The following is a 17,602-nucleotide window of genomic DNA, read 5'->3' as shown; positions in this document are numbered from 1 at the left end:
AATTTCCATTAAAGGAGCATTCTTTATAATCTTTATAATCCAGGAAAGTAGCACAAGTCTTTTGGTGATCTTACAGTAGCATACATAGTAAAATATTTTATTGTGTCCGTGTCAATGTATTTTTTAAATATACCAAAGTAACTTACACTTCTCTGCTAACATCTTTATAATTTGTGAATAATCTGTCCTATATACCATTTGTTATCTATACAATAAACCATTACAAGAACAACAGGTTAGGAATAATTCTTATAGATGCTGCAACACACAATCTTGCAGCCTAGACAACATGCAGTCATCTGTTGTTTCAGACAAACTGACACATTTGACACTAGACTACTTTGATATACACAAGAGTTCATTTTTGACTCAGTGTCTGCAATGTGATCAGGTCCTGTGGCTGCAAAACAAACCCAAATCATCACCCCTCCACCACCGTGCTTCACATTAAGTGTGAGGTGTTCGTGCTTTATGTTATTTTGGTTTTTTGTAGAGCCTGGGATGTGGCTCTTGGTTTCATTTGCAAGCTCTTGAGCGTTGCACAGTTTGACCTCGGGCGAAATTGCTCAGATATCCACTGCCGGAAAGATTGTGCCATTCATACTTGAATGTTCCAGACCAGCAAACTGGCAAAAGCTCTGCTTTTATATAGATACTTGGACTTGCTGTTGATCAGTTAATAAAGCTCAGTTGATTAGCATCAGCTGGTTGCTGCTTATAATTCAAATGGAAGCAGCTATGAGTGCACTTAGTATTTCAAAGTACTGCATAGACTCCTGTGAAAACATTCTTATTCAAGACTAAGATTTACCACAGACAAAAAAAGAATGATACGGTGCATCATTCTATCATATCATTTCTTATCATGAAACACCTACTGCTGTTTTGAGTTTATTCAGAACTCACCGAGCTTATTTGCAAAGGCAGGCATGAGAGATGGAAGCAGGGTGAACTGGGAAGATAGGATAGAGTAGAAGTTCTGCAGTATGGGGGCACTGGGTGCATGCTCACACATCCTCTACACACATAGGAATTTACAGACAAAAACAAACCACAAACTGTAAACAATTTTTTCCCGTGTGATTGATTTTTTTAGCCTAAAGAGACCCAACGAAATATAACATAAAAACAATTACCAACACTACAGCAGAGGCACTGATCAATAGGCACGCGTGTCCATGTGTACGCAAAGCTAATGTAGACAGAGGCTGTGTGGCTGTGCTTATTAATATAGTCATTTAGAGGAGCCGCGAGACGGTGCATTATAATCAGCATGACCTATTTCTCAGAAAACAGCAGCCGGCAATTGATCATTTCCTCAAGTGTTTGGTTACGACTATGAAAGAGAGACACGGGGTTAAGATGAGAAGATGATTAATGTAAACCTGGGTGTACGTGTGTGTGTGATGGTTTTCAGCTCTCACTATAACAGTGGGTATCCAGACAGCGTCACAGCAGCGGAGCAGGCATTGACACAGAGACTCTAGAGAGTCCTGAGCACCGCTGTGCTTGTATGGAGCTGTAAATGTGTTCTCCTTCAAAACAGGGTCTGATGCACACTCCTCAGCCAGCCTTGAACAGATATCAAACACACACAATAACCTGCCTATAAAAAATACAGAGACAGATGCAAAAAATATATCTGTAAACACTCATACCAAGGATTTCATTAAGCTCTTCCATCTGCAGTTTAACAGAAAAGATGTAATTCAGTTACTTCTACGATAGTTATTGATTCAGTCCTATTTTCATCTTCTTCATTTTCACCTTTTTTCATCCATATGAGAAAATCTGACAGACATACTGTAAGAAACTCATAAAACTTTGTAAATGCGTTTATTCAGTGATGCCACTGACTTAACAACGTTCTGACCTGCAGGCAGAGTGAAAACAGACCAGGGCCTGGAGCAGAAATCTTTCAGACCTCAAAGCCTGGCTGCTGGGATCTGACCTCTTCATTCTCCCCTGAAAATTAACAGAGCGAGATGTTAAAAAGGGAGTGCAGAAAAGAGAGAAGAAATGATGCAAAAGTCAGGAAATCACATCAAACAGAAAACCATCATCCTTTACAAGTACTATCTAAAATAATGGAACCTCTTCGTAAAAACAGACTGAAAGAGACCCCTCTGTTATACAAGAATCACCCACTCACGTGTATATCTCTGGTTATTACTTTAATGTTTCAGCTTGAATATAAATGCATGCAAACTTGTTGATAGTCACATTAAATACCATTGTTGCAACACTGTTCATTTTTAGCCAGGAATCAGGACTCTTTAAAAAACAGCAGTGACAGACAAAAAAAAACGGCATCAAAGAGAGCTGTGTGTCAGTGTAACTTTTGAACGCACTGATAACCACAGTGGGTGGTGGGGTGGTGGTGACCACTCACTGTAAAACCTGGCACAGATTGACAGACGAGACAGATCTCGTATTTTTCCATTTGCAGATAAAACAAAATCTCACAGAGCTTCGCAGATGAGCGGGGGAGGGCAGCGTTAGGTTGACAAATCTGTTGGTGATGGCCTCTATCAACTTGATTATTGCCTCGTACTGGACTGGTCTGGACTGGTGGTCGAGTCTGAAGAATGCAAACACAAAAGTAAACACTTGATATTATCAGGGGTGGAGTAGGTGGATGGTGCAGGGAAGAACAAACAAGCGTTGCAGAAGGGCATGGTGTGGATATCAAGTAGTTCTGTATGTACACCCATGTGTGACCTACACAGAAGTTAAAACAGCTCAAACGATCAATTAAGTGTGTATGTATGTTTTTACTTTTTTGTGTCATGCTGTGTTGTTGTACATGTCTGCTACTAATGTGTTTAGTGTGTGCATAAAGGTCTTAGGCAATGTATCTGTCTGTTTTGTCACTTTATCACTAATAGGTCAGAAAAAATTATACAGAGAATTTGCTTTAAAAGACTCTAAAAGGTTGCCTGTTTCCTCAGGATGTAGTTGCACAACCGCCCTTTGGCAAGAAGTAACTCTTTTACATATTTGCAGCATACATGTTTGTGTATACCTGAACAAAGCAGAAGTAACGCTGGCTGCCTGTGTGGCTACCAGCAGGCAGGAAGAGGAGACTCCACCAACCAGGACCTCTGAAACTGCCACAAACCCTGCGCCACTGGGGAACAGACGCACACTTGCAGGTTGTCTGCACATGCACACAAACAGACATGTAAAGCATTACCAGGAAACCTAATAGGTTTTGCTTGTTAAAGCAAAGAATGAAAAAGGAAGACATTTAAAAATGACACATCACAGTGGATCTGAAAGCTGCAGAGAACTGTGCTAAAAGAAATCAGGAATTTTTCACTGATAGGAAATTTTTGACATGAAAGTCAATAAGAAACCATGAAAAAGCTGACCATCTACTTTTTCTTTTTGCCTGACCTTATCTATAATTCTTTGTCCTGCTGTGCCAATAGCAGCAGTGACTGTTTGCTGAGTCCCTGCCTCACTCACACACACACAAACTCTCTTTAAGGGCAGGCACACACAATAAACAAATAGTGCTGACCTATCGGCCTTAGAAAGATCACCAGAGTACATCTCCAAGCTGCAGCATCACAGCTGTGCACTGGCTCACTGTTGCCGCAACATTAGTTACACAGAACATCCTAAATAACACATGCATGCACACTGAAGTGTACACAAACACACAAATTGTCGTGCCACCCCTGCGTCATTTAAGCGAGGTAGCTGCGTGCAGGAGGCAGCACACTCACTTACACTTAGCTGTGAATGCACCGAGACAGCAGGCACTATATTCAAATCTAATTAAACTTCCTAACTGTGCTATTAGTTACATTATGTGCACAATGGCACAATCTGTAATCAAACTAACTTTGTATTGGGGGCTAGAGGGTTGAAAGCAGACTTGTACCTCAGCTGGTTGCTGTCTGGAAAAGTTCAAGCCTGCAGAGCATGTGTGATAATGGTTCTTGTTAGAGCACAGTATTGATTTTTATTCGCTGTGGATGATCCAACCCGAACCCCGACCTTAATAATAACTGAGTCATGTCGGGTGATTCTATATAAAAATATAGCTTTTATAGCTTTACCATTACAATTCAATGCTTTACTCAAAGCCTTACCCGTAACATTAACCTAAATCTAGTCTAAAAAAAAAAAGGTGCTTACTAGAATGTCCTCAACCTCCTAAAATTTTGGGTCTTAAACTCAAACTGTTTTTCATAAAGATAGATACACAAGTATACACCCAGACAACACACACAGACACACAGGTGCACACACACACTTTAGCTTGTTCAGCACTTTAAGAGCACCGGCCGTGCTACTTTTTACACTTCTACTCAGCGTAATGGACAAATTTCCCCCTAAGATTATAAAATCTCTTATCCTCTGTATCTCTGCCATGTGACAGGGGAAACGTTCCATTAAAATTATGTCAACCTTGCAGAAACAAGACTCCTGTTTTTACTGGCTTGAGATATATTTTCATCTCCAAGACAGCAGACAGTTAATTCACATCTAATTAAAGTTGCCAGTCCACCGTATTTGACATGTTTTACAGGAGGTAGCTTCTCCTTGTTGGAGCAGATGGAGCTGCGCGCGATGTTCAGTAAACGAGCAAATGTGTGGTGGAGTAAAATCTTCAGCATAATTGGCTGTGGGGTTTTGGTGAAATGACATACACTATGTAAACTTTACAACCACAACTTACCGCAAACAGACAGATGTGCTGATGGTTTTATAATAATGGAATAACTTTTAAAAACGTTACAAAATACACGCATAGCCACAAGAAACATTTTACAAACGTATATAAATATTGGGTATTGAATCAGTGGTTTAACAAACATTTGAACACTATATTGCCAAAAGTATTTGCTCGTCTTCCTTCACAAACATGTGATGCAGTCCTATCATTTGCAGCTATAACAGCTTCAACTCTTCTAGGAAGTCTTTTCAACGTTTATGGAAATTTTTGATTATTCTTTAATTGCATTTGTGAGATTAAACAATGATGTTGGACGAGAAGCCCTGGCTCAGCTCTACTTAATCACAAAGGTGTTACATCAGGTTGAGATCAAGACTCTGTGCATGACAGTCAAGTACTTCCACACTAAACACGCTCATGTCTTAGTAGACCTTGCTTTTTACACTGGTGCACAGTCAGGTTGGAACAGGAAGGGGCCATCCCCAAACTGCTCCCACAAAGTTGGGAGTATGAGGCTGTCCAAAATGTCCTGGTATGTTGAAGCATTAAGAGTTCCTTTCAATGGTACTAAGGCACCGAGCCAAACTCCTGAAAAACAACCCCACACCATAATTCCCCCTCCACCAAACTTTACACTTGGCACAATGCAGTCAGATAAGTACCGTTCTCCTAACAAACCTGGTCTTGTCCATCGGATTACCAAATGGAGAAGTGCACTTCATCACTCCTTAGAACACATCTCCAGTGCTCTAGAGTCCAGTGCGTGCTTTATACCACTGCATCTGACCTTAAGCATTGCGCTGCTCAGCCATGGAAAGCCGTTCTATGAAGCTCTCTCTCTGTTCTTGAGCTAATCTGAAGGCCAAGGCAAGTTTGGAGGTCTCCTGCAAATGACCTGACCCCACTCTGTGATTTTAAATGTCCTGTCACTTCCGAGCTGTGCTGCTGTCAATCCCAATTGCTTCCCCCTTGTTATAATACCACTAACAGCTGACTGTGGATTATTTAGTAACAAGGAAGTTTCATGACTGGGCTATCATGATTTTGATTTTATACACATGAAAGTGATTGGAACACCTGAATTCAATGATTTGGATGGGTGAGTGAATACTTTTGGCAATATAGTATGTTAATATCATTTGGCTAATCACCAGAGTATTTTCTGAGGGAGCCATATTGTAAACTGTTTCTCCAGTATAATAACATTTTAAATATTAATCTATTTACTTTGGGATCCCAGTGATTATCATGTCTTCTTCAGTTGCTCCCTTATTTGCCAGGGGTTGTCGTAGCAGATGGATCTGCATATTTGATTTGCCACAGATTTGTCATGCCAATGCCCCATTTGAGGCATGCCTCCCAGAGATTTGTTTGCCCTCCTGGTGACCTTTTTATTTTGTTTTGTTAGAGAAAAGTGTTAACTACTACACTATAGAGCTAGTCAATAAATAGAGTAACTGAAGAAAATAAATATCCATCTCACCTCTCCAGTATTTCTCTGAGGAGCAGCAACCCTTGTTTTGGCACTTCCAGGTTGGTCAGCTGCAAAGACTCCTTCAGACTGCGCACCAAGGACTCCATACCTAGCTTGCAACACAAGCATGCTCACTGCTTCAAAGAAATACTCGAACTCTCAAATGAGCAGACACAAAAACAACAACAAAAAAACACTCTCTAACCTTGCTCGGTGCCAAAGTTCTTAAGAGTTGTTGAGAGACTACAGCCTACAGCAAGTTCGCATATTAAAATGAGTGACATGCTCATAAATGTATCACAAAGGATGCACACACAACAGCACTCGCAGCCTTGCATGTTAAACAAACAGAGACAGCGGTACATCTTTCTAATTTACTGCTACACGGAGTCTGCTGCTGTGTTCATACTGACCTAGAGCAAGAACCTAACAGCAACAAGGAGTGGTTAGAGCAGATATCCTGTGTACTGGTAAATTAAGTCTGCATAGCAAGTGTTTCTCAAACTATTTCTCTGGGGTGGTGCTGAAGTGCTGCAATTACTGTGGGGCCTCACATGCATAATCCATTGTAATGGCTCACATCAAAGGCATACAAACACACACACACAGAGTGACACATACACATGCATGTGTCTGAACAATGTTAAGAAATGCAATATTGTGACATTTTTTACCCAATCAGCAATTACTGCTCGCTTCTATAACCATCTTCCTAATATTTGGCCATTTTTCCTGATTCTTGTTATATTACAAAAGCACCAGCTGTCTAGATGAAATAACCCAGAATAGAGTAGCAAATTCTATTGGTCTAAATTCAATTTTAATGCGACTGGGAGCAGATGGAGCAGATGCAGATGTCGAGAAACTTCCACTTTGGAGGGTTTATTAAAATTTCCAGTCGCTGTCAGAAAAATTACAGAGTGCAGCGTCATTCCATCTAAGCTGTCAAGGACCTGTCTTTCCATCAATTATCCAGCAGCAGCTATTTTCAGATATGTTAACCGATATACAACGAAACCCAGGGCTGAAGACAAAAAACAGAGATGGCATCGTCGTAATTCACTCAGGAATGGTTTCTGATCTGCTGTTTCGGCTCTCTCGCCCATAGATTTAAAAGATGGATGTCCAGACAGCTGCACAAAAGTGAAGCCAAAACATTTGAGAAACAAACGCTTCCATCTTACCTTGTTTATGCCATTCGCAACCGGAGCCTCTGCAGTAGTGACATATTTTGTCTTTGCATTCACACAGAGAGATAAAGTGGTCGTGCTCCTACAGCCTGTGTTCTCACCGTAAACAGAGTGACACTGGGAGAAAAAGAGGGGCTCCTCAGTTAGTAGCAGCAAGCAGCTGTAGGCAGACCACAGCAGCACCTCGTTGCTACTACAGGCCAGACGGTCAAACAGAAACTCTTTAAAAACCGTGACAAAAAGACAACTTTAAAACTTTGTTTTGTTCTTTTAAACAAAGTTGAAAGAAAAACAGAGGACAGGGAAGAATTACTACAACACTCTTCTGAAAGTAGGGCAATGTTTTCTTGCACATTAAAGAGGACCTGTTATGTTCATTCCCAGCTCCATATTTTTATTCTTGGATCCTACTAGAGAAGCTTCACATGATTCAAAGTTCAAAATAATATTTATTTAGATTATTTCATCGGGTCTTTTTGTAGCCCATTAGCACATCTTCTGTCTGAAACAAGTTGGTTTTACTTCCCTCTTTCTTCTGATTGGCTCGCCCTTGAACAATAAAAGGTCTGAGCAGCAGGCGGGTGGGGCTGCAGACATTATACAGATTGTAACAGTACATATACAGGTATGTAACTAGGAAAAATATAACAGGGCCATGTAAAACAGTACGGCAAAAATTATGACAATGTTAGCCAAAGCCTCATCAAAAGTAATGACAATAATAATCGCAGGCAAACAGCATAAGAAATACAAAGTGGCAGATAACATAATAACAGGGGTCTGGACAAAGAGAAGGATCCAAAGGGAACACAGAGGAAATCATTAATAGAACAATTCAAAGAAGGCATTAACTCATCGCAGCGACTGTGTTTGTGTGCCTGTGTGTGCGTGTTACCAGGTACGTCAGCGTTGATGAAGGGAGCACTGTACTGACTGGGGGAATGAACCAGAACAGATGCAATACACTTTGCACTGGTCACCTGCAAGTTCTCATCGCCACTCAGAAGCAACTGAAAGACACAATTTATGTTTTTTTTTAAAATCCTTGACTTAAATAAAGATGCGTGTTAATCAAACAGTGTGCAAGACTTCCATAGTACTACAGTGTTTACACTATAAATGTTTCTTCGATTCTAACGGCTCATGATAGACTGAAGCAACAACTGGCTCCCATCTTCCATGCACTGTGTGGCATTGCAGTTTAGTGTGTTAGTTACCTCTGCCAAGAAGGTTAATCTTGGCAGCATTTGTGTGTGTGTGTGTGTGTGTGTGCATGTTTATTCTCTGAGTCTGTAAAGCTCAAAAAGTTTTGAATGAATTCTATTAAAAGTTTCTAGGGGTGTCGAGTGGGGTCATGTTAACAATCCATTCAAATTTGGCTTACATCCACCCAGGTTTTCAAGGTAAACTTAATGATTTATTGGCCGCAAACTGACAAACAGCCTTAAAATTTTATCAACATACAGAAAACACCATTTAAAGTTTTAAAGTATCGTGTCACGTTTAACCTTTGACCTCTCCTTCAAGGCCAAGAGACTGATCTGAAGTTCAAAGAGATAACAATGCTATACAGATTTATTTATGTTTCTTGGTGCCATTGTTGATATACAGGGAAGTATATTTTGGTATTCTAAATATTACGTTTGTTTGACCTCTGACCTCTTTTTTAAGGTCAAACTTTCAGAAATTCTCTTTTCTCTTTAAAACTCTGCTTAAAATTATGCTGCCTGTTTGCATTGGCACCAATCAGGCAATGATATTGGTGTACAGTTTGTATCTAAATATCATGTCACCTTTGACCCTCGTTTCATTCAAGTTGACCCTAGAATATGTTAAATACTGCCAAGAGAAAGAGAACAAGCTGCCTAGTTAGCTAGAAATATACTGTAGTATAATCTTATATAATAAGCTCAAATTATTCATGTTCATTTATTTACAAATCAGTACTTATCATCCATTACCTACTCCTACATAATGTTTGTGTAATCAAAGTAAACATCTGTCATGCTACCTTTATCTGATTCTTACTGCACTAAAAACTTCATAAAGTAGATTTAAAAAGAACAAAGAAAAAAATGAATAAATAAATAATATAATACTATTCCCCTAAAAGTAAAGTGCCTTGGCGGAGTGCTTCTTGTTTTCGTTTGAATATGTTAAAGTCTGGAGCTACAACATATTGACTCGTGTACCGAGGGGGGATTTATACGTTTGTAAATTCCACACAGAAATGGATTAGGTGCAGATTATATACGGCTGAGGGTGTAGTCGTTTCACCGACAACCAATCCCAAAACAGTGCTGGTCTGACGTCACAGCGTTGATTATTTAGTTAAGAGTTTCATTTAGAAGCAACACATTAGAGAACAGAGCCCTCCATAAAACCTCCCAACGTCATGAGCTGTTCTGTAATGTGAGTCATCACTGAGAAAATCTAACGAGATGTAAACTACACAATGATTTCCCAGACATGAACCACAAATATTTGTCCAGGGTAAAACCCCACTGAATCCCTATTCAAAGGCACAATAATCCAGGATTAGAACTTCTTGTTATGATTATCGTCAGAGCCAGAATGCAGGTCTTGGGGATGAGAGCAGGATGTTTGGACAGAGACCTTTTTCAGTATGAGAGGCAGAAGGCAGTGGTCAGGGGGCTGTTGGTCTTGGTTTTGGCTGAGGCTCTGGCTGTTGTTGGCGAGGATGTCCTCGTTCTCATCGCACATGACCTGACAGCTCAGGCTGTTCATCAGAACTGACACAGCATCAGCCAGATGCACAAGCTGTGACAGCAGGCCTAACAGATGAAAGACAAGCTGTTACAGATACTAATGACACAGATCAGAAGTTTTAAACACGATGCAAAGTTTATACAAAGGCCTAAACATGGCTGAGATCTACACATGCATGTGCTGATAAATACATTCATGTTTTGTCTGGTTTCTTTTTAAATTTAGAATAAAAGGTCCACAAATATTACCTACAGCGTCAGTGTCACCACTGAAAATCGCCACCATAAATTTGATAATAAACTGGGCTATTTCAAATATCACAGAGGGAAGTTTTATATTAGATAATCATTTATAAATATTAAACACCTTCTATAATAATAAAAGTCTCACGGTGAGGGATTTCTTCAGACTCAGCACCGATTTGTAATCATAAAAATACAAAAATGCAACTTCCCAAAGTGCAACATTATTAAAATACAATAATCTTACTTATATATTGTAGCCATTTCCAAATGCTAAATAAAATTAATAATACCTCCTGCTTCTTCCATCATGTTGCGGCTATCGTAGGTAAGCTTGCTGGTATTAAACTAATAACAACAGTTCAGCCATGTTTACTTTGCAATTGCAAACCAACCTCTATTTCAAACCTGCTGTGCAACACATTTTTCTCCCAAGTTATTACAGTGGCATACATTCCAACTTTAAATTTCTGGGAGATAATGACTCTGTCTTATTTTTCGTAAATGTCTGTACCTAATGTAGATCTCAGTTCTGGTTATCACCAAAGCGCACACTGCAAGCTTATTGTCCTTATAAGTCAAAGCTCCTCCAGATAGCAGGACTCTTTCATCTCCACATAATCCTCCCTCTTTCTCCATATAGCTTCGCTCTTAAGGAGATTTGGGGGATTTAGGGAAGAAAACAACTCCTTTTTGTTATTATTAAGCCGTACAAAATAAGGGAAATTTCTTAAATTACATTTTTTTTTTCAGTTCGAAAGGCAGACGTCAAATGACCACATTGCCATTCAAATAAGTCCTCGGCTGTCTTCTCTCAGCCAGCAGGGAGTGAAATTTTGTTTCATACATTGCTACAAATTCACCACCTCTCTTTTAATCTCACCAAGATCCTTGTTTTTAAGGCCTGAATAACAAAAATCTACATGATCAGACTTTTAGATGGTAGAAAACCAATTTCACTCTAGTTAGGTATCAGTTTAATTTGCACTTCAAAAACGCAAATATATGCAATTTTTCATTTAAGCAGCTACTGATGTAGTCAATTATACTTTTAAAAATCTGAAACTGAATGCCTTGAGATTACTTTATGATAATCAATTCTCATTTTCCCAACATGCTGTATCAAATTACATCGACATTACTTTATCCATCTTGTAAAACATACTATGTTATAAAAGGATTTGTTTAAAAAAAATCACCCCCAAAAAATAAAACTCATAAAATGTATTCAACCAAAATATTTTTCTCACCGACACAATATCTGAGGAGCTGCGGGGAGCTGGCATTGGCTAATGTTTTCAGCAACACATTACACACTCTGTCCCTAACAGCAGAAGGCAAGGACTGGGCTGCTGAGCCCCCAGGAGCTCCAAGCAGTTGGAGCCACACATACACCACTGCACCCTTCAGTGCTTCGTCTGGGAAAAGCAGCGCTGAGCACAGGCGGTCTAACAGGGGCACTGGTGGAGAGAAATGGAAACAGGTAAGTACTTAGAGCACAAGTAAGACACAGGCATAATCATGTGGTATAGTTGTTAAGTGTCTGTATGTTGTTGTGAAGCAGCTGCTTTATTAGGTACACCTGTTTAATTGCTTGTTAACACCATTATCTAATCAGAGAGCAGAAACTCAATGCATTTAGAATAACAAGAAAGCTTTCAGCTGATAGGAAGACAACAGGAACTCAAGCCAAGGTATGCAGAAAATCATCTTTGAATTCACAACATGTTGAACCTTGAAGCAGATGGGTTACAGCAGCAGAAGACCACACCGGGTGCCACTCCTGTCAGCTAAGACCAAGAAACTGAGCTTAAAATTTACAGTGACTCACCAAAACTGGACAACAGAAAATTGGGCGAATATTGGCTGCAACATTTACATGTTGGGTCAGAATTTGGCATAAACAACATAAAATCATGTTGTTTACCTTCTCTCATGGGCTCAGGCAGGCAGTGGTGGATGGTATGGAGGATATAATTTCTTGGCACACTTTAGGCCTTTAAGTACTAAGTGAGTCTCATTTAAACACCACAGCCTCCCTGAGTATTGTTGCTGTATTGTCTATTCATTTATGACCTTCATGTAACATCTTCTAATGGCTGCTTTGAGCAGGATTAGACGATATCTCATAAAGAGGTACAGATCATCTCAAACCGGTTTCTTGAACATGAGAATGAGATCACTGTATTCAAATGGCCCCACAGTCACCAGATCTTAATCCAATGGAGCACCTTTGGGATGTGGTGGAACAGGCGATTAACATCACAGATGTGGACCAACAAATCCACAGAAGCTGTGTGATGCTATCACGTCAGTATGGACCAAATCTCTGAGTTGTGTTTCAAGGACATTGTTGAATCTATGAAGATTTAAGGAAGTTTTGGAAGCAAAAGGGGGTCCAAGTACTATCGAGGTGTACCTAATAAAGCTGCTGATAAGTGCATAAATAGACGTATAATTGCAACATCATGTGACGTTTCAAGATATTGTACATTTCAATTACCCAGAAAGAAGTCTGCGAGTATGTACAGAAATGCAGGAAAATAAGAGAAACCCAGAGGTGAAGTAATTGTATTACTGTGAGAGAAGCTCAACAGACACCACAAAAGGACAGTGAGATTACAAAATGGAAAAAGTGCAAACTGCTGGGAACAAGGTGGAGAGTTTCAACTCTAGCTATGACAGACAACGGTGAACCCAGCGTCGGAGGGAAAATTGCCTTGAAGATGAAAGGGTTGAAGATTGGCAATTGCGAGAGAGAGCAGAGTTAAACGGCAGATGAGAGTGTGAGCAGACTAGATTAAAAAACTATGTAGGCGTAGATTGGAGCATAAAAATATAAAAACACGAGTACTTTTATAATTATTTTCACAAAATAATTTGAACCCTAACATTAGTTTGTTGCTAGGAGAACTTAATTATTCATGATTTTCTCCTTTATATATCAATGTAAATAAAAGGGCAAAAAATTAAGAATTTAGTGTGAACACACCAGTATACGCGATGGCAGCTGAGACACAGGCAGGAGACAGAAGTGGCTAAAGAGAGGTGAAAGAGTCAAATATGTCTAAAACAGCAACAATGAGAATAGTTGCACAGCGGATAAGAGCACAAAGCAACACGGGACTCAGCGAGTGTCGAACATGGAGAGAAAGAGACAGAGATGACAGAGCAGGAGAGCCAAATCCAAGCCAGCTGCTCTCTGGAGCAGATCAAAACCCATGTGAAGCAGAAGAAGCTCCCAGACATGTTTGATTAAACCGAAATATATGAGGCGGCCAAGATGACAGCAAAGCATAAAGAGAGAAGCGGTGGGGGTGAGGGAGAAGAAGGGAAAAGAGGTAGAGGGGGTGGTAACTCCTCCACAGACAGAGGATAAAAAAAATGTAGGGAACAAAATATGAGCTGCAAAAGAACAGATGAGAAATAAAGCGACGTGCTGCTGTTTAATGCCACTCAATGAGAAAGAAACAAACACAGGGGGAGGCACGGCAAACAGACAAAAAGGTCGTCTTGTGCTTTCCTTAAAGAAAAGAGCAAAAGTTCATTTCTGTTTACCTTGCTTAGTGTTTGGCTGCCCTACTCTGATGCTTTGAACTACCTCTCTGTTCAGCTTCTGATCCGCTTTCTACAGTATTTAACCATCGCTTTGCACTTGTTGCTTCACCCTGCTTCCTCTTTCTTGGTCTATTAAAAAACATTTTAGTTTCTCTATATTTTTGTAAGCACTTTCTAAAAAAAATGTCTTGTGAAAAGTCTCAGCATAAAAAAGTGCTTGCAAAAAAACAAAAACAAAGCGGAAATGCTGAATGCTGAGATGATACAAAGCTTAACTGTTTAATTTTAGATGGCTGATATTTTTACATATCAGCTTGTGAGAAACATTTTTAACTTGCACTATTGTCCTTTCCTTCTTTCATCCCTCTTGTTATCTCTTTTTGCCTTCCATTTTTCTTATCTGTTCCATCTTCCCTGTTTTGTCTGTATCCACTCCTCAATCAGTATCAGCAATACAGAAATCGAAGAGAAAATTCTGGAAGAGAAAAGTCAACGAGTGAGGACAAAAAGAGGGGTTAATCAGTCAGAAAGACAGGCAGCCAGTGAGTCAGAGGCAGAGGGAAATCTCCTGGGTGCTCTGGGCTTGTGTTGTCATTGCCTTGCTGTTGTCGTTAGTCCAAACAGCCCCACAGAGACTTGCTGAGTGACAGGCCACAGACAGGCACACACAGTCAATAGTGGCAGCCCACATCTTGCATCAACATTGTAACAACTCACCACTACCTGCAGCTGCTGGAGGGAGCTTGGAAAACTCATGAAAATACATGAGAGGTGGACACACATAGCATAATAAAATAACTACGGTGGCTGTCTTTTTGGCATAAGGACCACATTCGCGCTCGATCGTAAAGACGAGCAGTCAGGCGTGACACAAACACAGCACAATGCACACACGAACACGAAGCTGATTGACAAAGCCTAATAAGCACTGTGGAAAAATGATTCGAGGAGTACAAAGATATCATACAGGTGGTTGTAAAAGAGATTAAATCAACAACTGTGCGTTGGGGGAGGAGTATCTTTTCAGCTCGCTATACTACAGCTTTGTACCTAGATAAATACATTCATATAGACGGGGAGATTCAGGGAAAAGGTTCGGATGAACATTTGCAGTATTTGTAGCTTTTGCTATTTTACTTTCAGCAGGTGCTGGTATGGGATTGGCTATGCAGATGGAATTTTAAGGTTGGTTATCTCGGTGCAGCTGGAGAGCAATTGAAAAGGTCATAACAGCTAGAGAGATTGAATTGAGAGAGTTCAGGGGAAAGGATATGGAAGATAGACTTGTGTGATTTTTTCTAATTTCTTAGAGGCAGAGGAGGTGGAATAGGGCACAGCATGAGAAAGCTGGTTTCAAAAGTAGACATAGTACAGCTATTTCCATCAGCCAATTTTCTTATCCAACTAGGGGACTCAGGAGGCTGTAGCCTGTCTGAGCTGGTATAGAACGTCCTGGACATGTCGCCAATACATGCAGACAATGCTTTCCATGCATCTTGGATACAGTTTAAGAAGATCAATATAGGCTACGGTGACTGAAATGTAGATATGTCTCTCTAAGACAAAAGAGATCAGGAAAATTATGTATTCCTTTATATCTTCCTCTTCCACTTCAGGTGAACTCTACATTTCGAACACATTCTTGGATCTTAGCCCCTGAAAATAATACATTTTTAATTCAGTTTCTGCCTCTCCAGTGCCACAGTGAAGAGTGAAACAGAGACTGCACAGTAAGCTACCTGAAACCTGACCGATCCTGTCTCAACTGCATTTTTAAAAACTGACCTGAATCAACGCACGTCATCAATTTCTTGCAGATACTCTATACATTCCCCGTAAGGCAAATGAATGTCTTTGCTATACAAAGGGGTCAGTGGCTGTGGCCTGCTACACAGCAGTATGTTTACAGTTTAAAAAGTATTTAGCGCCGGATTATAAATCTCAATGAGAAGAATTCATGAAGCATGAACTTTGTAAATAAGTCCATGCATCACCTTTCCACCCGTATCCAGTGCTGGTAAAAACAAAGGGGAAAAATTATGCGTTGCTTACAACATTTCCAAGAACTGTTTATCACTTGACGAGATAAAGTTCACGCTCGTGTTGAGAGACGAGCTTACTGATGTACCTTTCTTGATAATGGACTGTAAAGAAAATATAAACAAGGATGAAAACAGACTACTACTACTAGGGGCTACGTGTCCCTGTATTACTCTGAGGTCTCACTGAGTGTCATTTCCAGGGTCTCACCATAATGAGTCACAAGGCTCTGGGACACAGTAGGGGCAGCTTTTATTAGGTTACCCAAGAAGCTGAATGTAGGCAGGAAATGCTTCACACTGAGCTGCTCAGTAAGCTAGAAAAAGAACACAGAAAAAAATCATGAGTACTTACACACACACACACACACACAGTAATATGAAGGAAATCTTAATGCATTAGATCATAAAGCTCTACAACATCGGTTTGCACAGGTGTCTTAAAGCTAAACGTCTATTTTAATGGTAGGTTAAAAAAAATCTTCAAAATGACCAAAATATATTTTAAAACTACTACAACAACCTAAATATCCTACTACATATATGTTATTAACCGCTTAAGTTTTTTATTTCCACTCGATAAAAAATCTCTGAAATTATTCAGCGAGAGCTCCACAACAGTAAGGCCAAGCACACACGACCATGGGCTCAGAGGATTAGAGACACTCGAGAGATTTTTGCCTCCTTGTCCCCCATCACCAGCTTTGAGTGAGGTAGGAAACACTCTATCAAAAGCTGACATTTTTATTTCCACCAAATACCAACTGCAAATTGGAGAATTAATAATGGGTAAGTAAACACTGTTGTTAATGATCCTGTCAAAAAAAATCCTACAACTGCAACTCTACCAAATCTGGTGCAAGAAAAATGAAGCATAATAACGCTAGGCCACTTCCATACATAGTGATACACAGAAGAAGGGTTAACCTGAGCCAAGTGCTTGCGTGTTTAAACTGAAAAAAATAATAATTTCTTCCACTAACAGTTTGTGTCAAAACTTCTAATCAAGCTCTGTTCTTGTAGCATAAATGAGACTTGTCTGCTGTGGCTGGTGTTATATTTTTCTGTCATCATCAGTATACACAGCTATACTGTTTTCCACCTGCAGCAGGATGAGCCTTCTCCATTACTGTCTCCCCCTGAGGTGACACAACAGCAGCAAGAGGGAGACAAGCACACTGTCTGTTTACTAAACAGCCTTGGGAGAGTATGACGCTAGTTACACAAGCGCTATTAAAATTTTTAAGATGTTGGGCATGTTCTTCTGCCTGCACGTGCACATGAGTAGGAGCGTTTCTCTATTTGTCTTACCTGTTTGTGTATCTCATCCAAAACGAAGCGAAATGACAGCTCGCTCTGGAGCTCCAGGAGTAGCTGAACCAGCACTGACGCAAGTAAACACACACACAAATGTATGCATAAACATCACAGATAAGTGCAGTTTCACACTTTCGCACAGTCACTGCAATTACAAGACAGAAAATCAAAACAGTCAATGTTAATGAAAAATCCAGGTGTATAATTTTTGAAGTTTTAAATTATCCTTCAGAATCTTCTACCACTGCTTTAGAAATTTGCATGCGATTAAATTAAGGAATTTACTTAAATATGAAGTGCCTTTAAATAATGGTAGTTAAGGAATTTGCATTACATAAGGCATCGTGTCACACAAGCCTGAC

The 17,602-nt window shown here is 39.9% G+C and overlaps 1 protein-coding gene across 1 annotated transcript in view; it reads right to left on the bottom strand.

Annotated features, from left to right (window-relative positions):
- Positions 1–17,602, bottom strand: part of LOC102308223 — a gene marked incomplete at its 3' end in the record, with an annotated part of 45,262 nt that overhangs the window by 21,739 nt on the left and 5,921 nt on the right. Inside the window, 12 exon segments of the mRNA XM_042220222.1 lie at positions 907–1,018; positions 1,425–1,572; positions 1,874–1,965; positions 2,467–2,581; positions 3,026–3,160; positions 6,174–6,273; positions 7,456–7,575; positions 8,250–8,364; positions 9,971–10,149; positions 11,577–11,786; positions 16,135–16,240; positions 17,235–17,308. Coding sequence (XP_042076156.1) covers positions 907–1,018; positions 1,425–1,572; positions 1,874–1,965; positions 2,467–2,581; positions 3,026–3,160; positions 6,174–6,273; positions 7,456–7,575; positions 8,250–8,364; positions 9,971–10,149; positions 11,577–11,786; positions 16,135–16,240; positions 17,235–17,308 — 1,506 coding nt within the window.

The sequence above is a fragment of the Haplochromis burtoni genome, unplaced genomic scaffold (genome assembly GCF_018398535.1).
Source record: "Haplochromis burtoni strain Fernald_Lab_line unplaced genomic scaffold, NCSU_Asbu1 Contig_45, whole genome shotgun sequence".
NCBI classification, from domain to species: Eukaryota; Metazoa; Chordata; class Actinopteri; order Cichliformes; family Cichlidae; genus Haplochromis; species Haplochromis burtoni.
This window is presented reverse-complemented; position numbering and strand designations above follow the sequence as displayed.